The 24,697-nt window shown below is 45.3% G+C and overlaps 1 protein-coding gene across 4 annotated transcripts in view; it reads right to left on the bottom strand.

The window, feature by feature from the left end:
• Positions 1 to 24,697, bottom strand: part of IDE (insulin degrading enzyme) — a 1,118,175-nt gene that overhangs the window by 829,397 nt on the left and 264,081 nt on the right. For all 4 annotated transcript variants that reach the window (XM_085606153.1, XM_085606152.1, XM_085606150.1 and 1 more), the window contains exons 6-7: positions 22,921 to 23,033; positions 1,140 to 1,302 (exon numbers count right to left, since the gene is read on the bottom strand). In XM_085606153.1, the coding sequence (XP_085462279.1) occupies positions 1,140 to 1,302; positions 22,921 to 23,033 (276 nt within the window). The remainder of the gene's footprint in view (positions 1 to 1,139; positions 1,303 to 22,920; positions 23,034 to 24,697) is intronic.

Below are 24,697 nucleotides of genomic sequence, written 5' to 3'. Positions count from 1 at the left end.
CTGAACTCTTTCCTTTCTGACAACTTGATGCTTCTATGTAATGATGGTATCAAGATAGCACCAAGGGCAGATCCTCTGCACCCTAGATTTTCCATAACCCTCTACTACCTTGGAAAGGATACCATGGTTATTACGCTAAAAATACCTCTTGCAGCCAGACCCCTTGAATAAAAGGATTTATTTGGTGGCATGACCATAAGCCTATGCAACACTTTTTCACTTGCCTTAAGGAACATCACTGACCAATTTGGTTTTTCAAAATCACTTGAAAATATGACAGTTTCCCCTAAGAACAAATTGCCCAACCGAGGTGTTCCGTGCTCCCTCAAGTCACCATTTGGTAAGTAGCACTATACCAAACAGTAAACAAATAGGCACACTCAGGTCAGCTGTAAATGCACACCAAAAGAATGTAGCTCAAGAGAGTTTTATGTTGAAGAAGATGACATCCGGTATTTAAAAATAGAAATAGATATTATGAAAGCAAGCTATCAAAATCTTTCTACTAACATATCAATTCATTTTACTTGCACATTGGCATATTACAAGAACATCTCATCACTGATTGGGGTAAATGAAGCAAACACAACACGGGATATATTTGGAGGTATCTGAGAAGTAAGACTTCATTAATGTAAGGACAATACAATTTAAGGGCAAAAGAAAAGCCTAAACAGTGACATTCAAAATCAAGTCTATAGAATTACACATACTACTGTCAAATAGTTCCGAATCACTAAGAAGAAATCCCAGACAGAATTATACCATAGTTTTGGATGGAGCAGCCTTTGTTTAGGCTATGGAGCTTGAATCATCACAAAAGAATCAATGTATGAACCCAAAAAGAAATGAAAAACCACTCACATTGTTGTGTATGCAACCTTTTCATTTATTGTGGTTAATGTAGATTCTGGCACCCTCTTACTAGGAGGTTATACGCAACGCATTTTCACAGCATACCCAGATTTCTTGATCTTCCCATTCAGTTTATATTAAGTATTCCTTATGCTCTGAATTAAATCAATTCATTTAATTTACATTTATTTTCTTGTGGAACACTGGGGCTTCACAACAAAATACAGAGAGGCTTCAAGGGTTACTTTTTATTTCAACAACAGGAATATGAACAGCATGCATACCTTTTGATTTGAGTTCTGACAAAAGACTTCCAGGACCCTCGTGTCCTATTAAATGGCCAAGGTAATGGCCAGGATTCGATTTGTAATATTTCTGCAGGTCTGGGATGGGAAATGTGACGTAAAGATTCCGAATATCTTTAATAGGTACCACACTGTACATTTGCTATGAAATGAAAAACAATAAATTAGATTACTTCTAAAATTGCAAAAGTAGCGAAGCACTAAAAGTTAAACAGCATACCGTAAACCTGAATGAGCAAGAAGAAATCTGTTGAAAATGGCCTCAATTATTATTCAACACATCATAGTGGTATTAGTTATGTATTCACAACTCAACTTTTCATAATTCTTTGACAACTTCATGTATTAACAGAGTCGAGTTATTCTTGATAAAGAAGAGAAAAACATTGAACAGTTCAAGAAAACAAAAGTACAGGGGGCTAAGCAAATTCCTCCAGTAGTCAATGAAAGCTTACTATGGATGCCCTTGCAGTGAGATTTGGCATCCAATACCCCACATTAGCCTGCCTTGGCTAAGGATGTGGGGTTATTCATGCACACCAATAAAATGGTATGATAATTTTTAGTTTGCAGAACGAAATAGAAGTCCTCTGTAGATTCAGCTATTCAGTGTAGAGGGTTGCACACTTTTCATTTTTCCATTTGCTGTTCCCTCCCCGGTATCAAGCATTGGCAAATAGGTCTCAGCAATGAGAGAGCAATTGGCGGTGTCAATGTGAATGTTGTTTAGCCATGTTGTATAGTAGCATATCTGCCACCGCTGGCCATGTCATAGCACTTTTTTTGCTTGGCAGGAAAGGCGGGACACGGAACACAACACAGGGAGCAAAGACACAGCGCATGTGCTGTGTAGCAAAGACCTAAAATTAATGCATCCTTGAGTAATTTGAATGTTACTCATGTAAAGTGCTCCAAACGTTAGGGTTGAGTTTGTGCTATAGTATACGGCAAAAAAACGAAAAAAAAAACAGGTTCAGTGCTATTCTCAGCAGAAGGCGGTAGGCAGGATGAGCGTCTGGGATCCCTGCGTTTCATGGTCTAATAATATACATGGTGTGTGGAGAAAGATAAAGGGGGGAGAAGAGTAGGAGTAAATGTAAGGGGAAGGGGTGACTGGTGAGTGTAAAGGGAGCGGCAACCCTTTATACTACAGAGCTTCAAGTCGTAACTTGTAACACAAATGGGGGACTGGTGGGAGCGGAAAGGGGTGACTGAAAACACGAGCACTCATATGAAAACAAGTTACTTACCTGTAACTACAGTTATCCAGTATTGGTATCTTTCATAGATTCACATGCCTGAATCATTCCCCATCGCTGAGGCGGGAGTACCACGGTAAATAAAAAAGTAGTGTCAAAAGTGGCGGTAGTAGTAGTAGGCCCCAAAGAAAAGGCCTAAGGCCTAGATCTACATCATTCTGCAAAAAGAACCAAAGAATTGGTACCAACCAATCAGCCATCAGCACCCTTCTAGAACCCTCTCAGCAGAGCCAGTTCTCCTCAGATTTTCCTAGCACAAGTGGGAAGTAAATGTCCCAAAACATAGAGAACTGACTCTACGGGGAGGAGGGTGGGTGCATGTGAATCTATGAAAGATACCAATACTGGATAACTATAGTTACAGGTAAGTAACTTGTTTTCTTATCCAGTATTGGGGTATCTTTCATAGATTCACATGCCTGAATCAGAGTAGCAAGCAGTATACCAAGTATACAGTTGTTTGCGGATGGTGAGAGACTAGTGCTGATACACTCCCAATTGCATCCACAACTTGTTAACAAGAGGTATAAGAAAAACCAACCTTAAAATTCAACATGCAACATACACCGGGAAATGCAACATGCATTGTAACAACATTCTAAGTCAAACATGTCATTATCGTAGCAATGTCATGAGAAAATATATATACATATATAGCATTTGAAAAACAGAAAAGGTACCGGAAATGGGCCTCAAAGAAAAAGATGTCGTAGGACAGCTTGTTCGACTGCTGCATCATCTTGATGCGTAGATTGAAGGCAGTAATGTCTCGTGAACATGTGGACATTCTTCCATGTCGCAGCACGACTGATATTTTCAAGAGTCACCCCAGCAAACAATGCTGTAGACGCTGCTACTGTTCTTGTGGAATGGGCCTTGGCTTTCCTTAACAATGGCCTGTGAGCTTTGTCATGGCAGAAATGGATTGTTAATGCTATCCATCTGGCAATAGTGGTTTTTGTAACTGCATTCCCCAGAGTAGTTTGGCCATAAGCCACAAACAACTGGTCAGACTTTCTAAGGCTCTTTGTTTTGTGAAGATAGAATTTTAAACATCTCTTGATATCAAGAGAATGTAAGGCTCGTTCCACTGGAGTAGATGGATTTGGAAAGAAAGTCCTTAATTTTACAGGTTCATTGAGATGAAACTGTGATGGTACTTTAGGTATGAACGTCGGATTAGTTCGGAGATGCACGTAGTCTAGAGTGAAGTGTAGAAATGGTTCCTTTATAGTAAAGGCCTGAATTTCACTCACTCTTCTAGCTGACGTTAGAGGCAGAAGTACGGCAACCTTCTAGGTGAGGAATTAGAGTTCAGCCTTGTGGATAGGCTCAAATGGATGTTTCATTAATTGCATTAAGACCGGTTTGAGTTACCACTCCGGTGGAGGAAGCCTGATCGGAGGAAACTCCCGGAAAAGTCCTTTCATGAATTGCTTGATTAAAGAGGATGAACACAGAGAAGGAAGATGAGCACCCTTTCTGAATCTGGAAAGTGCGGCTAAATGGACTTTGACCTAAGAGAGAGTCCAGATCTTGCCAGATGTAACAAATAAGGAAGGATCTGTTCCGCAGGAGCTTCCACCGGGTGAACGTGGTTAGCTTCGCACCAACAGCAAAAACGTCTCCATTTTAGACGGTAAGTTTTAACCGTGCTGTGAGCTCGTGATTTTGTCAATATGTCCCGACAGTCCTGAGGGATGTCCAGGTCCTTGAATTCTAAGAAAACAGGAGCCATGCGTGTAAATGTAGAGACTGAGGGTCCAGGTGGAGCACCTGACCTCTGTTCCTCGACAGCATTGTGGGTGTCGGAAGAAGACGGATCGGCTGGTCCTGGGATAATAACAGAAGCTCTTGAAACCAGTACTGGCGTGGCCATCTGGGTGCAATCAGGATGAGAAGGCAGCCCTCCAACTTCATCTTGCGTATGACTCTCGGGATTAGAGGTATCAGGGGGGAAAAACGTAAACACAAATCCCTGACCATCGCATGGACAGGGCATTCCCCTTTGACCCCTGTTGAGGGTATCTGCTGGCGTAATAACGTCCATTTCTTGTGGTCTTTGGTTGCGAACAAATCCAGTGCCGGCTTGCACCAAGCTCTGAATACCCTGAGCACTTGAGCCTGCTCTAGCTCCCATTCGTGGCAGTCCGATTGGGACCTGCTGAGCGTGTCCGCTAGTGTATTGTAGAGACCTCTGACATGTTCTGCTCTGAGGGTTAAGTTGTGGAGTGTGACCCATTCCCACAACTCCTGAGCCTCTCTGGATAGAGTTGTTAATCTTGTCCCTCCTTGCTTGTTCACGTAAAACATGCTGGTGGTATTGTCGGTCCGAACCAGTACCGAAGAACCTGCAATCCTTGGAAGGAAAGCTTGCAGGGATAGGAAAATTGCTCGCAATTCTAGGCTGTTGATGTGTTGTTTCTTGTACTCTGGAGACCACTTCCCCTGTATCTGTAAATCTTGATGACCTCCCCATCCTTCCATAGAGGCATCCGTAGTGAGGACAAAATCTGGAACCTCCTGTATGAAAGCGAGTCCTTCTGCTAGGTTGGGCATCTGGGACCACCAACGCAGAGCGCTTTTCATGCGTGGTGTGACGTCGAAGGAACCCACAGCCTGTTGCCACTGAAGGTGTAGCTCCTCTTGCAGGGGTCTCATCCGATGTCTTGCCAAAGGGACGAGATTTATTGCGGAAGAGCACATCCCCAGGAGTGACGCAAACATGCGGACAGAAACTGACTTTCTTCTAGAAAACAGGATTGCCAGCTTTTGAAGACGAACCTGCCGTTCGTGAGATAAGAATGCCCTGCACTGGACGGTATCCAGCATAGCTCCGAGAAATGTAAGGACCTGCATCGGGCGTAACTGAGATTTGCTCCTGTTCACAGTCCCAGAGAGTGGAACAGACGTTGTCACAGCAATCTTGACTGCGCTTTCCGAAGGACCTTTGAGTAACCAATCGTCCAAATACGGGAATACTTGGATTCCCCGGGATCGTAATGCTGCTGCCACAGGAGCTAGGCACTTTGTAAAGATCCTTGGAGCCGATTTTAGCCCAAACGGGAGCACTTTGAACTGATAATGGGCGCAAGCCACAGTGAAGCAAAGATACTTGCGATGCTTCGGATGTATTGGGATGTGAAAGTAAGCGTCTTCCATATCCAGAGAATCCAGAAAATCTCCCTCGTTGAGACAACCTAGAATTTCTGTCAGTGTGACCATGCGAAATCCTTGCTTCTTGAGGAATCTGTTCAGGTTGCGAAGGTCTTAGATCAGACGCCATTCTCCTGATTTCTTTTTGATGAGAAAAAAGCGGGAATAGAAACCCGTCCCCTTTTGAATTGAGGGAACCTTCTTGATTGCATTCTTGAGGAGCATCGTTAAAGCTTCTGTGAATAATAAGTGAAGACGAGGGGGAGGGGGTCCCTTGGGTGGAGTGGTGGGTGGCTTGGTGACAAACTCCAAGGTATGACTGTTGTTTACAAGGTCTAGAACCCATTGGTCCGATCTAATTTCCTGCCACTTGTCCACAAATGCTGAAACCCACAGGGAGGGGAAGAGGAGTGGAAGGCGCCCTGCAGAGATCACTGCTTCCTGTTGGTGTCTCGTCCTTGATTTTGCGGCCTTTTTCGTCCGACTTGACGAGAGAAACCAGACGTGTTGGATTGCCTGTATGATGACTGATAAGATTGTCTATATTGGGGCTGGTACTGTCTATTCTAATGGGTTGGATACCCTCCTCTAGAGGAAAAACCACGCCCTCTTGCACCTCTGAAGGTTCCGCGTTTGTACTGCAAGGAACCCAAGGATCTTGCGGTATCAGTATCAGTCTTTATTGCTTGGAGTGCTTCATCTATGTGTTTCCCAAACAACGATTCGCCATCATAGGCCATATCCAATATCTTTGTCTGGACTTCTGGTCTGAAAGTGGTGGCCTTAAGCCAACCCTGGCATCCGAGTACAGCTGCACCAGCCAGTTGGCGAAAATTGGTATTCACAATGTCCAATGCGCAATCTATGGTCTCGGACGCTGCGCGCTCTCCTTCTAATAAAAATTTTCAAGCGTCTTGTCTCTTGTCCTCCGGAATGAGCTCAATAAGGCCAGCCATTTCTGACCACATTTGGCGTTCATAACGCCCTATTATTGCTAGGGAGTTAGCTGCTCTGATGGAGGCAGATGCCATTGTAGAAAATTTCTTGCCGATTAAATCCAGACGATGCGCCTCCTTGTCCGGCGGTGTAGTAATAGGTGCTGCCGGATTTTTAGATCTTTGTTGGGCAGCCTGTGAAATGACCGAATCTGGCCTAGGATGGCCAATGAGACAGGATGGACTATTGGCCGGAGCACGGTATTTCTGGTCTATCCGCGGAAGCACCGCTGGCACAGATGCAGGATTTTTCATGATCTTGACCCCTTCTTTCCAGATGTAATCGATGATGGGGACAGCTATTGTGAGTTTTCTTGATTCCTCCTTAAAATCATGGAGAAAGCATTCAGACTGTTTAATGGTAACCAGCAAGTGAAATCTAGCAGCAGCCCGCTGCATGAGATTATGAAATCCCCCTATATCCTCTGGGGCGAATCAGATGTTAGAGGGGTGGATGGCAAAGGCATAGGGATAATATAGGAATCCCAAGGATCTGCTGGATCTGGAAGTTCACCCTCTTCAAATTCCTCTTCAGAGGATGAGTCCTGACGCAGGTCATGTTGAGGATCTGGAAGTTGAGGCGTTGGAACAGGAGCATCAGGTGAAGGCAAAGGATCCGGAAGCGGCCCAGGTGGTGGAACCTGCGGAATGATTGGTTGTGGGGGAAAAGGCTGTCTGTAATCTGCGAGCATGGCGTGCAGGTCTTGTATCACGAGTTGGAGGCAGATGGGACATCTCGCTCTGACGAGGTTGTCTATGGTAAGTCTTATGATGCGGGACGACAATGTCCTCTTGATAGTATTGTTCTTGATAATCGTCGTCCTCCTCATCATCGTCATCCTGACATTTGATGTGTAACTCGGAAGGATGGCGAGCTATTTCAAAGGGCCCTTCGTCCTCGTCATCCTCATAGTCATCATCCTTGTAGGAGAGTAGGGTCTGCTTTCTATGTTCACCCCCACTTTTTGCTTTTGCTTTACTGGTTTTCGACTTAGATGTGGCTGTGGGCCTGCTAATCAGACCCACAGCCCTGCTGTTCTCTCTCTAAATTGATACTATGTACTTTAGGTGCATAACCCATTTGGATAGGATCACCTTATTGGCCCCTGTACAGTGTACCCTAGGTACCCAGGGCATAGGTGTACCCTAGGCCTACCAGGGGCTGCAGCATGTATTATGCCACCCCTGGCCTGGCCTTCCATTATGACACAACTGGCTGATCACTCAGCTGGGGCAAGGTCGTGTAATCACCCCTTGCTTAGGTGTAGTATTCCTATACCTAACTTACATATAGACACATGTGTACCTATCAGCCACTCCTATGGCAGGCCTTAACAATCCTGGAGGCAGAATGCTTGGTAACATGTGAGATAGTGCTCTAGCATGAGCTGAGCCTGTCTGCAGCTTTCGGAACCATGTCCTTATAGCTGTTCTATGATATAGCCTACCATATACTCTTAAAGTGCCTTATAATCTTAAACGGTTATGGTAACTATGGTTTGGCTTTATCAAAACATGTCGTGTAAGGTATCTAACACTTTGGAATAATACCCCCATCCCATTTCTGGGGATGAGGATATTATCCCTCCCTTCTAGAGGGAGAAGACATGTTGTAACCTACTTACCCAGGTAAAGTTAACCAGAGCCCCAGCATTACAAAATGGATGCTGCTGCCACAGACACGAGTCTGACCTCCTGCTGCTGGGAGTGATCCCGGCAAGGGAGGCTTGGACAATAGGTTTCCTGCCTTGGGAGGTGCGAGCACCACCCCAGACAGGCCTTAGTGTATTGGGGCAGGGAGGGATGAATAGAATGAGACATGCCTGGGGCACACAAGGTGTCCCGTGCATAGTCCAGTTCAAACCGGTGCTGGGGCACTCCAGCCCCAGTCCTGGCGCGAAACTGGACAAAGGGAAGGGGGTGTAACCACCCCCCTCCCAGGTCCCACCCATAAGGCGTGACCTAGCAGGTAACCCAGCCCCCCAGATTTGGATAGGAGTGGTAGCTGAGCCCCAGGAGATTAGATTATCCTGAACCTGCAACTTGAACAGAAACTCTGGACCTTCGACATTCGACGAAAGAAGAAGACTGAAGAATCTCCCTTGTGGCCAAGGAGTGGCTACCCTGTGCAAACAGGCACCATCAAGAGACTACCCTTTGCTTTGCTAAAGTTCTACGAGGGACCGACTGCAGAGCCCGACCAGAGCCTTGACTTCCAGACTTCTCCGACCCTGATCCACATCCACAGCCGAGCTGAGATCCGTGGAGGCGACGAGAGACGTGGGACCGGCTACCAGGGAAAAGTGGCTAGTATCTTCAAGCGCAGCTTCTGAGGTACCCTCGAAGTTGTGCACCGGGGATTGAGAAGCCCCAACCCCAAGCACCATCTGCACCGAAGATCAGCCCCCTACACTCCACGAGTCCTGCGTGGGGCCCTTCTGCATTTTCCTGCTTGCCGCGTCTGTCCGGTTGCTTGCCCGCTGGCTAGTGGCCTTTGTGACGACGCATCCTGAAATCTTCACCGCTGGTTTGGCTCCTCCAGACTGGCTCCTGCTTCTTTGAAAAAGAGAAGCACCCCAGACCTTCCTGGTCTGCACCAGAAGCAAGTCCTCCGTTCTTCGTGGGTTCCGCTTGCCAAGGCTTGGTGAGTCCTAGTCCAACTTCGACGCCGCCGACAGCAAGAGCCTTCGTGGGACAGCTCGCCTCCTGGTCGTCCTCGACGTTCCCTGGAGGAGCCAAACAAGCTTCACCTTCACCTGCAATCTTCACGACATTGCCTGGTTCCTTCCTGGTTCCACGTGGTCACTGGCTAGTGACCTTGACTCTGTCCCTTCTGCTTGCAGGTCTCCTCTCTTCCTGATCCCAGCCTTGGGATCCACCGGACACTCTTCACTGACTGCCTGTCAGCAACTTTCCTTCAGGCATCCATAGACGTCCACAACGAGACCCGACGCAAGTTCACACCTATGCACCCGCAGCCCGTGGGCTAGGTAACTTGGGTACTTCGGTGCTCACAAGGGTAGTGACTATCCTAAGGTCTAGTTTCCGAGTCTCGACTCTCTAGCTGCTTCAGAAGTGTCCTTAAACTGTTTATATCTAAACTGTACTATTTCTATCGACTATACGCATTACGCGTGAGTGTTTCCACTCTGCACCTGAATCCCGTGGGCCTCCCACTTCCTAACTGTTGCTAGTGTAGTGTAGCCCCAGCGATTCCCTAGGCCTATCCTATTTCCGTGACAGTGGTCCTTATACCACTTACTTAGTATATGGTTTGCGTGGCCCCTAGGGCCTAACTGTATTACTTACCTGTGTGACTTAATGTATGCTTAAATAAGACTGTGTTGTACTTACCTCGAATCTCATAAAGAGTGCTGAGGGTTTGACTAGAATAAATACACTTTATTTTATATATATATCTGTTGTGGTGTCCTTTCGTTTGGTATTCAAGGGATTATATATGGTATCACAGCTGGCTTCACATGCCATTCAGAGTTTAGCCTAAGACTGCTCTTGTCCATGCTACCACTAGGATAGCTGGTCTATAAGGTTGACTTTACTCCCAATCACCATAAGGGTATTTGGACTGATATAAGGTGTACACTAGAACTAGTGACATCATACATCAGGCCAACTTCTCACAATCCTCATCCTGCACATATGTTTCCAGGAGATGTGAGGGAGTAAGCGGTGATATATTGCTATAGTCATGCCTTTGAAAAGTTTTAAGTTGTAAACTCCTGGAAGAAACGGGAGTAGAATGAGCGGGCGCCATTGCAGGTGTTGCAGACGGAACAGGCAAATCCCCTGGTATGGTCATCGACGGGCTCTCCGTTGATACCTTAGTCGTCAACAGGCTTTTAGTTCTCGTCGTCGACGGGATAGTTGTCGACGGGATAGTTGTCGACGGGACCTTCGCCGACGGGACCTTCGCCGACGGTCTCGACGTTGACAGGAGCTTCGTCGACGGGACGCTCGTCGACGAGGTGGACTGTATCCTCATCGACACTTCTCTCATCGACTATGGAGGCTTCGTCGACGGCAACGTCGTCGATATGGATTTCGACGCTGGCTTCATCGACGGGCTTCTTTGACAGGATAGTAATCCTCGTCGACAGAATAGGAGAGGTGACAGGCATGGTCGAGATAGTTTCCGTCAACGAAGGAGCAGAAGAAGTGACAGAAATCGTCGACGAAGGAGGGAAAGCCAGAGATTTTGAAAGGCTTTTACTCACTGTTTTCGAAGATGACTTTTTAGAGTCCTTGAGACAAGAGTCCTGAGGAGAGTGTGCTGATTCAGAGGAAATGAGAGGAGTCCTCTGAGAAGAGCCAGAAGTAGAGTGGGAAGATTTATGGCGTTTTTTCCCCTCACTTGAAGACCTGTCATGAGACCTATGAGACCTAGCTCTCTTGCTAGAAGTTGAGGCTCTGTCATCCTCTTCAGCCAAAGAGGACTTAAGCCATAACAGCACTCTTGCCTCCCTATCCCTAAGAGTCTTAGTAGGGAAGGTGCGGCAAATTTTGCAATCTTTTGCCTCATGTTTAGGGTAGATACAGTCCACATGCTGGTCATCAACATGGACCCTCTTCCTGGCGCAGGTTCTGCAGGACTTGAACAAGGCCTTCTTGTCAGACATGATGAAGAAAGTAGAAAACTGAGTGGCACTCAGGGAGACTCCCTTCCACACGACGTGTGGTGAAAATCTGAGGAGAACTGGCTCTGCTGAGAGGGTTCTAGAAGGGTGCTGATGGCTGATTGGTTGGTACCAATTCTTTGGTTCTTTTTGCATAATGATGTAGATAGGCTGCTAAGATCAAACCCAGATCTGTTGACTGGGTGTGAGTGTTTGATTGGTTCTGATGCTCCGTCCATCACCACCCCCTTTTGTACCGCTTTGTTCGCCATAAGTTGGCAGGGTATGCTCAGACGTGAGTCCCTTGCTCACTTTGCCACTGGATTCAAGCAAGCCTGGCTGAAGACGGCTGAAATGCCAGAAACTGGTCCTAGGAATCTTGTTTCCGGTCCAGTGAAGGCATGGCTTGGCAGTTCGGGCTGGACTGTTCCCATGAGGCACAGGGTCAGACTGATTTGCATATGGCCATGTCTGAACTGGGGTGGCAGAGTGGGCTAAAGAACGGTGATGGATCAAACCCAGATCTGTTGACTGGGTGTGAGTGTTTGATTGGTTCTGATGCTCCGTCCATCACCACCCCCTTTTGTACCGCTTTGTTCGCCATAAGTTGGCAGGGTATGCTCAGACGTGAGTCCCTTGCTCACTTTGCCACTGGATTCAAGCAAGCCTGGCTGAAGACGGCTGAAATGCCAGAAACTGGTCCTAGGAATCTTGTTTCCGGTCCAGTGAAAGCATGGCTTGGCAGTTCGGGCTGGACTGTTCCCATGAGGCACAGGGTCAGACTGATTTGCATATGGCCATGTCTGAACTGGGGTGGCAGAGTGGGCTAAAGAACGGTGATGGATCAAACCCAGATCTGTTGACTGGGTGTGAGTGTTTGATTGGTTCTGATGCTCCGTCCATCACCACCCCCTTTTGTACCGCTTTGTTCGCCATAAGTTGGCAGGGTATGCTCAGACGTGAGTCCCTTGCTCACTTTGCCACTGGATTCAAGCAAGCCTGGCTGAAGACGGCTGAAATGCCAGAAACTGGTCCTAGGAATCTTGTTTCCGGTCCAGTGAAGGCATGGCTTGGCAGTTCGGGCTGGACTGTTCCCATGAGGCACAGGGTCAGACTGATTTGCATATGGCCATGTCTGAACTGGGGTGGCAGAGTGGGCTAAAGAACGGTGATGGATCAAACCCAGATCTGTTGACTGGGTGTGAGTGTTTGATTGGTTCTGATGCTCCGTCCATCACCACCCCCTTTTGTACCGCTTTGTTCGCCATAAGTTGGCAGGGTATGCTCAGACGTGAGTCCCTTGCTCACTTTGCCACTGGATTCAAGCAAGCCTGGCTGAAGACGGCTGAAATGCCAGAAACTGGTCCTAGGAATCTTGTTTCCGGTCCAGTGAAGGCATGGCTTGGCAGTTCGGGCTGGACTGTTCCCATGAGGCACAGGGTCAGACTGATTTGCATATGGCCATGTCTGAACTGGGGTGGCAGAGTGGGCTAAAGAACGGTGATGGATCAAACCCAGATCTGTTGACTGGGTGTGAGTGTTTGATTGGTTCTGATGCTCCGTCCATCACCACCCCCTTTTGTACCGCTTTGTTCGCCATAAGTTGGCAGGGTATGCTCAGACGTGAGTCCCTTGCTCACTTTGCCACTGGATTCAAGCAAGCCTGGCTGAAGACGGCTGAAATGCCAGAAACTGGTCCTAGGAATCTTGTTTCCGGTCCAGTGAAGGCATGGCTTGGCAGTTCGGGCTGGACTGTTCCCATGAGGCACAGGGTCAGACTGATTTGCATATGGCCATGTCTGAACTGGGGTGGCAGAGTGGGCTAAAGAACGGTGATGGATCAAACCCAGATCTGTTGACTGGGTGTGAGTGTTTGATTGGTTCTGATGCTCCGTCCATCACCACCCCCTTTTGTACCGCTTTGTTCGCCATAAGTTGGCAGGGTATGCTCAGACGTGAGTCCCTTGCTCACTTTGCCACTGGATTCAAGCAAGCCTGGCTGAAGACGGCTGAAATGCCAGAAACTGGTCCTAGGAATCTTGTTTCCGGTCCAGTGAAGGCATGGCTTGGCAGTTCGGGCTGGACTGTTCCCATGAGGCACAGGGTCAGACTGATTTGCATATGGCCATGTCTGAACTGGGGTGGCAGAGTGGGCTAAAGAACGGTGATGGATCAAACCCAGATCTGTTGACTGGGTGTGAGTGTTTGATTGGTTCTGATGCTCCGTCCATCACCACCCCCTTTTGTACCGCTTTGTTCGCCATAAGTTGGCAGGGTATGCTCAGACGTGAGTCCCTTGCTCACTTTGCCACTGGATTCAAGCAAGCCTGGCTGAAGACGGCTGAAATGCCAGAAACTGGTCCTAGGAATCTTGTTTCCGGTCCAGTGAAGGCATGGCTTGGCAGTTCGGGCTGGACTGTTCCCATGAGGCACAGGGTCAGACTGATTTGCATATGGCCATGTCTGAACTGGGGTGGCAGAGTGGGCTAAAGAACGGTGATGGATCAAACCCAGATCTGTTGACTGGGTGTGAGTGTTTGATTGGTTCTGATGCTCCGTCCATCACCACCCCCTTTTGTACCGCTTTGTTCGCCATAAGTTGGCAGGGTATGCTCAGACGTGAGTCCCTTGCTCACTTTGCCACTGGATTCAAGCAAGCCTGGCTGAAGACGGCTGAAATGCCAGAAACTGGTCCTAGGAATCTTGTTTCCGGTCCAGTGAAGGCATGGCTTGGCAGTTCGGGCTGGACTGTTCCCATGAGGCACAGGGTCAGACTGATTTGCATATGGCCATGTCTGAACTGGGGTGGCAGAGTGGGCTAAAGAACGGTGATGGATCAAACCCAGATCTGTTGACTGGGTGTGAGTGTTTGATTGGTTCTGATGCTCCGTCCATCACCACCCCCTTTTGTACCGCTTTGTTCGCCATAAGTTGGCAGGGTATGCTCAGACGTGAGTCCCTTGCTCACTTTGCCACTGGATTCAAGCAAGCCTGGCTGAAGACGGCTGAAATGCCAGAAACTGGTCCTAGGAATCTTGTTTCCGGTCCAGTGAAGGCATGGCTTGGCAGTTCGGGCTGGACTGTTCCCATGAGGCACAGGGTCAGACTGATTTGCATATGGCCATGTCTGAACTGGGGTGGCAGAGTGGGCTAAAGAACGGTGATGGATCAAACCCAGATCTGTTGACTGGGTGTGAGTGTTTGATTGGTTCTGATGCTCCGTCCATCACCACCCCCTTTTGTACCGCTAAGATCTAGGCCTTAGGCCTTTTCTTTGGGGCCTACTACTACTACTACCACTTTTGGCACTACTTTTTTATTTACCGTGGGACTCCAGCCTCGGCGACGGGGAATGATTCAGGCATGTGAATCTATGAAAGATACCCCAATACTGGATAAGGAGTACTTAAACACAAATAAAAAAGTAGCTCCAAAAGCAGGAGAAGTGCATGTACACAAGTACTTGGTCCGTGCTCAAAGGGAGGACCAAACACAAGAAGAGGCATGAAGCATGCATGCTATGACTAACACAAGCGAAGGATAAGAGAGTGACGTTGAAACTAACAAATGGTAATCTATGGACGGGCTGTAAGCCCACAGATTGTAAACAACATGTCTCAAAGAGACAGTGCAAGAGCTGTCTAGCCGAGACCTAAAAATTAGGATCTCTAGGCAGGTGTGGCTTGTACAGCAAACATGGGCAATACGCCTCAGTAACGTTTCAGCTAATAGCCTCCAAAAATCCTGCAAAATCCTACTCTTTTAAAGGGCAGTCAGGTACCCAATGTACACAGTAGGAACCACAGCACACACAAACCTGAATGGAAAGGAAGGGTCACTGGGGAAGCGGACCAAGACAGTGGTCTACTTTCACACACTAGCAACACTGAAGATTGAAGACCATACGTGAGGGTGACAACCAAAGAATAACGCTTGCGAGCACACAAAAGTCCCATCTGTTGAGGCAGTAAGGCTTTGTGAATATATGTACAGACACCCACGTAGCTGTCTGACAAATGTCTATCACAGGTACTCCACAAGCTAACGCAGTGATAGGAGCCTTGGCCCACGAAGAGAACAAGCTTATAAGCCTTCTGAAAGTTGCTTTTTCATCAACGTAGCAGATCTTTAAATCCATCAGGAAATGATCTGTTTCTGCACTGCCTTGCCCTTCCATGCCCCGGAGAAAACCCACAAAGAGCTGATCGTGCACCGGATGTTCTTTAGTCCGCTCTATATTAAAGCTTAATGCTCTCTTAGGGTCCAGAAAGTGAAGCCTCTCTTCCACTTTAGAGGGATGATGAAGAGCAATGAATGAAAGAACAGTGATGGCCTGCTTGACATGAAATTGAGTGACTATATTTGGCAGAAAGGAAGCTTGGGTACTCCAAACAAACTTATCTGGGAGCAATGTAGTATAATAATATAAAGAAGCTGCAGCTCACAAACATACCTAACTGATGTTATAGTGATGAGAAAGACAGTCAACAACATTAGAAGCCTTAACGGACAACTTTGCAGCGGTTCAAAAGGGTGCACATCAAAAAAGCGAGAACCAAGTTAAAATCCCACTGGGACATCACAAAGGGTTTTGGTGGAAATAAATGTTGCAAATCTTTAAAAAATCCTATCATAACAGGCTATTTAAATAAAGAAGGCTGTTCCGGTAACCGCAAAAAAGCAGAAAGAGTAACATCAGACAGCCTTCAAAAGAGCCCAAAAGCAAATCCTTTGCGGGCCAGGGACAAAAGCAACAAAGCTTTTGACAGCTTGGTTGTTATTGTTGGGTGCCGTACCAAGCCAGAAATTTGACCAACGGCTTTGTTTCAACGTATTGCTGCTAAGATAACATAAGAAAACTCAGGGGGAAGGTCAACTGATGCTGTGTAATCAACAGGCAGATGCAAACTGTGCAGGCACGCGTGTGGTATCCTGCTGCTGCGACAGAAGATCTTCCTGTAGGGGCAGCTTGATCAGAGGACAGATGCTCATTTCCGTGTACCACACTCTCCTCGCCCAATTAGGTGCCATTCAGATGACTTGCTAAAGTATACAAAAAGTGATGGATGGTATGCTTGAATTAATCTCAGTCACTGGTAATTACTGAGGGCCGCATCCCAGGCCATAGTTATTTTGCACACCAGGCTACCTCAGTTTAGACACGGCCATATGCAATTCACTCTTGACCCTGCTCCAATGTGAACAGTCCAGCCTAAACTGCCAGGCCTGGTCCTTCCTGAACCAAAATACAAGCAACCTGGGACCTGTTTCACCCTAGTTCGGGCTCAACAGGTAAGATGGCTAGGGCACAGTTGTTCTGGGTAGAAAAGGTAGCAGCAGGAAGGCTACAGGGACCCCAAGCTCCAGTCTAGGAAAAAGTGCGATATTACATGTTCGCAGCAGTCGCAAAAAAATCGAGCCTGGGATCCCCCTATGGTTGGAAAAAGCCCTAGGCCACACAAGGATGCAACTGCCATTCGTGATCTAAGAGGAGGTGGCTGATTTTGTCCGCCTTGGCATTTAAGCATTAAACCTTAGTGTACACTGCCAGAAAGGTTCCCTGGTGGTCTAGCCATTTCTAGAGTTATACAGCCTCCTGTCATAAGACCCATGACCATACCTCACCCTACTTGCTGCAGTACAACATGGCAGGCGGTGCTGCCCATAGGGGATTAAATGCCTTTAATGCCAGCTTATCAACCAACATATTTATTGGGAGTTGGAGACCTCTGATCTCCAAAGTTCCCCGATGGCCACCCCAACACAGAATAGATACAATTGTCACCACGGTCATATCCGGGAGGGGAAAGGATAGGAGTGTGCCACGGACCCAATTTCAGACCAGTAGCCACCATTACAGATTTTTGCAGTCTTCTGGATACAATCAGACAGGTTCCGCTGATGTAGTGCCCGCTGGGACTTGAAGTCCCAGTGCAGAACATGTAGGTGCCACATGGTATGTTTGGCCAGCAGGATGCTGGAGGTCAACAATCCCAGCAGCCTCTGACATCTACAGTGAGATGCAGGACAAATGCTAAAAAATTGGGATCATAGCCTAAATGTGCAGGACTCTCAGCTCTTGGGGAAAAGCACAAAACCGTATAGTACCCAGAATAACTCAGATCAGGTGAAGCATCTGAGAAGGAGTTAGGTGTGACTTTGACAAGTTGATATGAAACCCCAACAATGTTCGGATGTTCGCCGTTGTATGGTGGTGACGGGCGACTGCCTGGGGCAAGCCCACCTTCACCAGTCAGTTGTCGAGGTAGGGGAAGACTGGCACACCCAACTTCCGAAGATGTGCTGTGACCACTGCAATCACTTTCAAGAACACCCAAGGGGGCAGTGGTGAGCTAAAAGGGGGCACTGAAAACTGAAAATGCTCCTGGGCCACGGAGATGTAGAAAGCATATGTGGGCCTGCAGGACAGAGATATGGCAAAAAGCGTTCAGCAGGTCCAATGCGACTATACAGTCTCCGGGGAACAGTTGCAATGGGGTGGGGGAAAAAGAAAAAGGGTGTAGACCCAGTGTACAATTTTGTGGACCCACCTGTCTGAAGTGATGCCCTTCCACCACTGGAGGAAATATCGGATCGTGTCTCAGACAGGGCAGCTGTGAGCTGGCAAGGACACACTAATGTGATTTGAGGTGCTGCTGGAGGAAGGGGCAGGGGACTGAACTACACTGCTGTCTCATGTGTGGTCTATGAGAACCAACGCCTTGACTATGTAAGGGCTGAAAGGCCTGCTAGGCTGGAGGGAGGTTGGGGCATTAGCAAAAGCGAAAAACTCGACCATAGCCAGGGCAAGAGCCATTACACAGCATGTCCATCAAGGATGCTTGGACATCATCAGAGAAGGCCATAGACCTCATCCAGGCGTGGTGCTGAAGTGCCACACTGGTACCCATTGCTTGATCTAAGCAGTTGGTCATTGTCCAATCCAGAAAATATAACATTTTGCAGCATCAGGATCATCCTAAATAGCTTCAGTGAGGGACGCTCTAAGATTGTCCAGAACAGCTAGTAAAACTAGAGCCACCATGTGCCAAAGGACATGGGAGTAGTGGCCCAGAAGACAGCTAGCATTCACTGACCTCAGAGCGAAGCTCATAGAGGATGGCTTTGCACCAGGTCAGCAAAGTATTGTCCTAAAGATTTTCAAGTACATCCAGGGGCTTGAACTGGATGAGTGACATCTAAACGTGGGCTTCAGTGGAATGTGAAGAATCAACGGCCATCAGTCACTTAACAGAGGCTGTAAACCCCCTTCAATTATTCACTTCTGTATGCGTCGAGTGGAAGTAGGAGGCAATACTGTTTCAACTGCCGGATCCAAGTGTTTGAGCATCACAAAAGGTGCCAAAGACAGGCCCACACTGCTGCACGGTAACTGCTCTCCGCATTTGATGAACTGAGCTGACAGATATGACAACACTGGGTCAGTGAACTGAGGGTGTGTATTCATTTTGTTCAATTGGAGGCAAGTAGGAATCGAAGGCATAGGAGTGACTTGTCAATGTTATGAAAAAATGGAAAGTCCTTATAACAGTTATTTGTTGAATGTATTGTTCTCCCTAATGTGCGTCTTGGAATAAAAGTGGATAAAAAAGAACAAATACTGCTGTTGAATACCTCTTGACCCATTTTCTTCAATGTAAACAACACAAACGTTGCATTCAATCACTTGCACAAGGTAGATTCTAGAACCTCCTTGCTCATAGAAGCTTTGAAAGCATTTCGATGGTGAATTAGTACCAGTTTTCTTCAGCTTAATCATTTAAATTGAGAAGACCAACTGTGGTCCTTTCCTATTTCACTATAATTTTTACTCTCTCCTCTAGTGAGAAAGCTGTGTGTGTTCCGATAATGTAAGCATATGACAAAGTTAAAGGGAGTGTTTCATTTTCTATCACTCAGTCAGAGTTGTGAATGCCTTTGATCATTGAAAGCTCGATTTTACAAATGGTGCCTTGCTTTGAAGACCCTGTCAAACTTCCAACACACTGAATCCCAGGTGCCCTTTGAGCTCAAAATACTGAAATTGAGTAAAAATAGAAGAACCACTTATTCATTAACTGAACTTCTTTCAAAACCTTGTTTTCTGCGTCATAATTTTCTCATAATTTTGTTTTATTATCAAGGTCTATGTTGCCTTAAGAAATAATCTGTAAAATACCCTGCCTTCTTCCTAATCTCTTGTGAAGCACTTTAAAGTGCGATATTGTACCCTTGGTAGTATGTCTATTAGAGTTTAAGAAGTGAACTATTGAACTTCCAACTTCCTATATTTAAAACTAATTCAAACCACTTCCAGTGCCACAGGGGCCTTAAAAAGATGCTTTACTCAAAACAATCCCCATGGAAAGAGCCCAGGTTTGTAACTGGGGCATCTTTTCTTTCTCCAAGGTGCAAAGAGACCTTTTGGAGTTTATACATCATGTTTTATGAATAGTTTTAAAGATAGAGACCGTATGAATGGAGTTAGGGTTAGTATGTAGAAGCGAGTGGGCGCCTATTTTCTTAGACAAATAGTTGACAATATGGAGGGTACCATATAATGAACACAGCATGTGACAAGATAATAGCAAAGATTCTGCTCATTATTGTCCTGCTCGCATTTACCATTTAGCTTTTAATCATATTGTTTGGTGCTGCAACACCTTTTAGGTCACGGCTGCAGTTCCTAGCTTTTGGAAATTTGCTGTGGTGGTCCTTCTTGTGAAGAAACTATTGGCTGTCCTGGCAGCACTGCTTAACTACTGCCACATAGCCCTGTAGCACTTTGAGGAGAAAGTGGCAGAGGAAATAGTCAACAAACAATGTTTGGTGCAGGTATTGCATAATAATAAGCTTGAACCTTCAAAATCAGGATCAACCAGTCTATAGTACTAAGACTAAACGCTTCAGTGTTAGACCATCTAGGGTCTACGTAAGGAGGTAGGGGAAGTAGAATTAATCCTACAGGATATGTCTGCACCTTTTGATACCATGTCTCATTAACTTTTGCTAGAACGTGTTCATGACGCAGGTATAAAATGTTCAGTTTCAGAAAGCACCTCCTTTCTAAACTTCTTGAAGAAGTTCTTTTCGCATCTCTGTCACAAGCCTTTGCCATGCCTTTAAAAGCATATGTCCACAATACTCAGATTATTTTTTGCCTGGATTGTGAACATTCCCAGAACGTTTTTATCCAGATGAACAGCAACTCACTCTGACTTAATTTAGATAAGACAGAGGTATTAGTTTTGGACCAATGTTCCCCAGCATGGTCTAGAAACTGGTGGCTCATTAATGTCAGCTCTTCACTTGTTCCTGTGGAGTCTTTCATAATTTGGGTTTTCTACATCATAAATGTCTCTGATTCCACAAATTATCTCCCATTCATTTATTTTTATCTAAGAGTCCTTAGCAAAATACTACATAAACCTGAGAAGAATGCTGCTACGCAATAGACAAATCCATCATTTGATCTCTACTGGACAACTGCAATTCATTCTACCTGTGCCCTTTTGACTTTTTAGGTTGAAGCTTATCAGACAGTGCAGCTAGCTGGTTGCGAAAAGACTTCTTGTGGGCATTCTGAAAGCGTCCACAGAATTGGATTTCACCCATTGCCCATCATTAACTATGTGGTTTGTAACTCACATTGTCTGGCTTTTTATTTGCTGGCTTTATTTGTTTTAGGGGGTCTCTCCAATAGAGCAAAGCTTGTTCACCATCACATCTTGTATTCTCCCACAAGTCCTTGCTTTCTGTAAACAGACCGTAACACTTTGTTCTTATCCACAGATTTGTTGTGCTTTCAAAGACAGTGGTCAAATATCAGGATCAATCTTCCGAGGGAGCTTGGCGATTACTTTTCTTTCTCGGACTTCAAAGTGAGAGGATTTATGTAACAATCTTGCTGGGTACTGGCAAAGAAAATATTTTTTCTAGCATACAGCAAAATGTAGAAGTTAGTAAATGAACTGTGCAAATATTTCAGAATAGATCAGAATTAGGAAATCACAAAAAGCACATATTTTTGTAATTCGAAAGTGTGGCGGAACAAGTGTTTTAATATGATCAAATGAAATCAGTAAACTAGGTGATGCCATTCCCATAAATTACAGTTTGTGTGTCGTGTAGTTTTATCAGTAAAACTGTATGTGCAAATGCAATGGTCATTTCAATTGAAAATGTGTTTTCTGTAAAGGCAGTGTGCTAACACAACATGCATACTCCACTTTACTTCAAGTTACGACATGGCCCCACATTCCACTCTATGCCACTCCACACTAGGCCACTGTACTCCACTCCATGACAGTCGACAATACACTATGCTACTCTGCTCCACTCTACGACAATTTACTACACGCTACAACACTTAACTGCATTCTATGCCCCTACAATATATGCCCCTGCATTCTACGGCTCCTCCACTCTATCCCTCTACTCCACGACATCCTACTCTACACGACTCTACACCACAACATCCTACACCACTCCACTCACTTTTAGCCATGCTGAACAGCAGCCACACATATGTACAACAAGGATAAAACACATTGGCAAAGCCAATAGCTCTTGTATAAGCCAGACCTATTGGCTTGGTCAATGCTGGATGATAAAATGACCTAAAATAATTCAAAAACACTGCAATGAGGCTGCTGCTGGGTCTGCCACGTGGAGCTCATATGTCTGGCTAGTTAGTAAAACTATTAGCAACCAGATGCAAAATGTATCCACTTCCACATTTGTCACAATTATCTTCATGTGGTAAAGATAATATGGCAATCTCTGTTCTATATCTGCACAGTTGCTGATTGTGCCAAATGCCAAATATCAACATAATCTGGTGACAAGGATGATGCTGTCCTTATTTGATAATCAAATCATGGAATGCTTTGCCTCAGTATTTGAAAAATACCTCCAACCACTTTGGTTTTAGGAAACTACTCACACTTTAGCTCTGTAAGGAGAAATTCTTCTCCGTAAGGCACAGTGATCATGGCACGAGAACACCATAAAGAGTACCAGAGTACTCTATGAATACCATAAATAAATCTCACAACTATTCACTTGATAGGGATCAACCAAAGGCAGCATTCAATGACAGCAGACGTTATAAGCCCTAAAGATAGCAAAGCATGCAGGGAGCTAGATAGTGAATATTAACTTCTGTTCAGCAAGACCTCAAATTATAAGTCATCTACTTGATAGCTGTCTCAATCTTCACTCAAGGTGTGAGTATAAAGGGATTATAATGTAGCTGAAACGAGTGCACACAATCACATTTTATTTGCCTAATCTTTAGTTCTCTACCAGTTGTTCAAATGTGTTTCTAAAATATGCTGCGTCATCATATCCTATCATCTTCTGGTACGTTCCCACACTACAAAATAAAACGAATTCTCAATCAATCACATTGGACAAAATATTTATAATAAGAAAGCCTTTATTTAAATGTCACCTTTCACCCTAGCTCCACAAAAGTAACAAATAGTTCAGTGAACAATTTGTTGTGCACATCTACTTTTTGTGCATTGCTCCTCACCCGTGGTTTAATCCTTCGAAACATGAATAATAAATACAGCATGAAAGATTAAGACAAAAGCAGTTATAACCCCATTAGAATAAGAAACCATTCTAAATACCCAGACAGTCTTTCTCGTTAGTGGTACACATTTTGTCAGACTTTGCTGAGTTTCAGACTAAATCAAACACAACATACCTTGAGATGTTCTTCCTGGAAAGGATGATCAGGAAATTCTGGTAAGGGTACATTCTTGTTCTCCACTCCTGCAAACAGCTTTACCAGTATGTCAGTAAGTTCATCTAGAGATTCTGTTTTAATAAAAAATAAAAATTCATTTAAAGTAAAAATATGCCAATATGGTCTATTGTGGTTAACATTCATTGTTGTTGATAACTTTCAGAAACCAGAATTAAGGGTAGGAATGATCTTCTTCCCCAGAGCCAATGTTTTTAAAAACATTTTATTCAAATGTGTATCATTTCATATTACAGAAAAACACTAGGCAACTTTTAGGCACTTTCTCAAACCTCTATACATTTGTATATCAACTTTTTCAAAAGGGTTTTGATAAGCATCGATGCAGAAAAGCTTGCTATTTTTCATAAAATCTGTTTTGGATAAGAACCAACACAATAACACTGGCAATTACCAAAAATCAAATCAAGAAACTTATCAATACCTACAAAAAAAAAAAAATAATAATAATAATAATTAGGCCAAAAGTAAATGGCCAGAGTGTTTCAACAGCAAAATATGAAGCAGAGATTTTTCTCAGCAATGGTAAAGCACAGCAGCTGGTGAGGGAGTGCTGAGCACATCAACTTCAGCCTTCCCTGATAGGCACACCGGAGCCACAATAAAATGCAACTCCTATAATTTGACATCAGTTTCTTTCTTCACCTCACCAGGTGATTGGTTTGGGTAAAGGGTCAGACCAAAATGCCCTGCAGAACCGAAAAGGCAAAGTCCCCTTCCCACCGAACCTGGCTATCAAAGCAGTAGTGCTTTGTGAACGTGTGGATCAACGTCCACGTCAGAGCCTGGCCAATGTCCAGAAAATGCCCATGGCAAGTCAACACAGTGGCAGCAGCGTTGGCTCTGATTGAAGGAGCTCAAACAACAAGGAGCTACAGAGGGAAGAAGGTTTGCTATAAGGCAGCCAATTTTTAGTTTGAGTAAGTGCACGTGAATAATAAAGTTGGCATTTGCGACACGTATTTCAATTTTAAAATCACGGGGTCTTGTTCTTTCAAACACCAAATTTGGTATAATTTTTTGCACTTTTTTGGGACACATTTATTTTGAGGCAAGATGGTTACCAATGATGAGACAAGTGGGCATAGCTGGTGAGTACCAATCAGCAAGCTCTATTGGTGGTGCGCACGTGACGTGCCATCTTGTCCTCCTTTTTTCACAATGAATACGTTTTTCTAGGTTTACATATAGATTGATGTAACCTTTCTCTGACGTGGTATTGCGTAAACATCCCTGTATATATAGGGGATGAAGACACAGTGACTGTCATGTGATAACGTTTTTTTAGTAATTATAGATAATTTAGGCAGTAGAGTGTGAGGACACTACCTCGAATGAAAGTGAGACGTGGTAAAGGAAAAGTGTGACAGAACTCCTTCCTCTGCTTATACAATTAACCTCCAGATGAGGAGCCTATAAATGAACATGTCTGATTGAAGAAGCCCTTAGACCTTCCAGGGTCTGCTCCTTGTCCAGTGCATAGCATATATTAATACAGAGTACTATCCACCTCAATATAGTCCTTTTCTGCCCTGAGTTAACCTTCTTTGCCCTAGAGAACCTCAGGAACATCCAATAGTTCACCCGATGGTCCTTGGTACAATCGATGTAAAAGCTCAAAGCTCTCTTGAGGTCCAAAAATGAAGTTTATCTTCCTCTATGAGGCAACAATGAATTTCCTGACATGGAAAGGCATCACGTTTGTTTTTGTTTTTTC

This window comes from Triturus cristatus, chromosome 1_2, assembly GCF_964204655.1.
Source record: "Triturus cristatus chromosome 1_2, aTriCri1.1, whole genome shotgun sequence".
NCBI lineage: Eukaryota > Metazoa > Chordata > Amphibia > Caudata > Salamandridae > Triturus > Triturus cristatus.
This window is presented reverse-complemented; position numbering and strand designations above follow the sequence as displayed.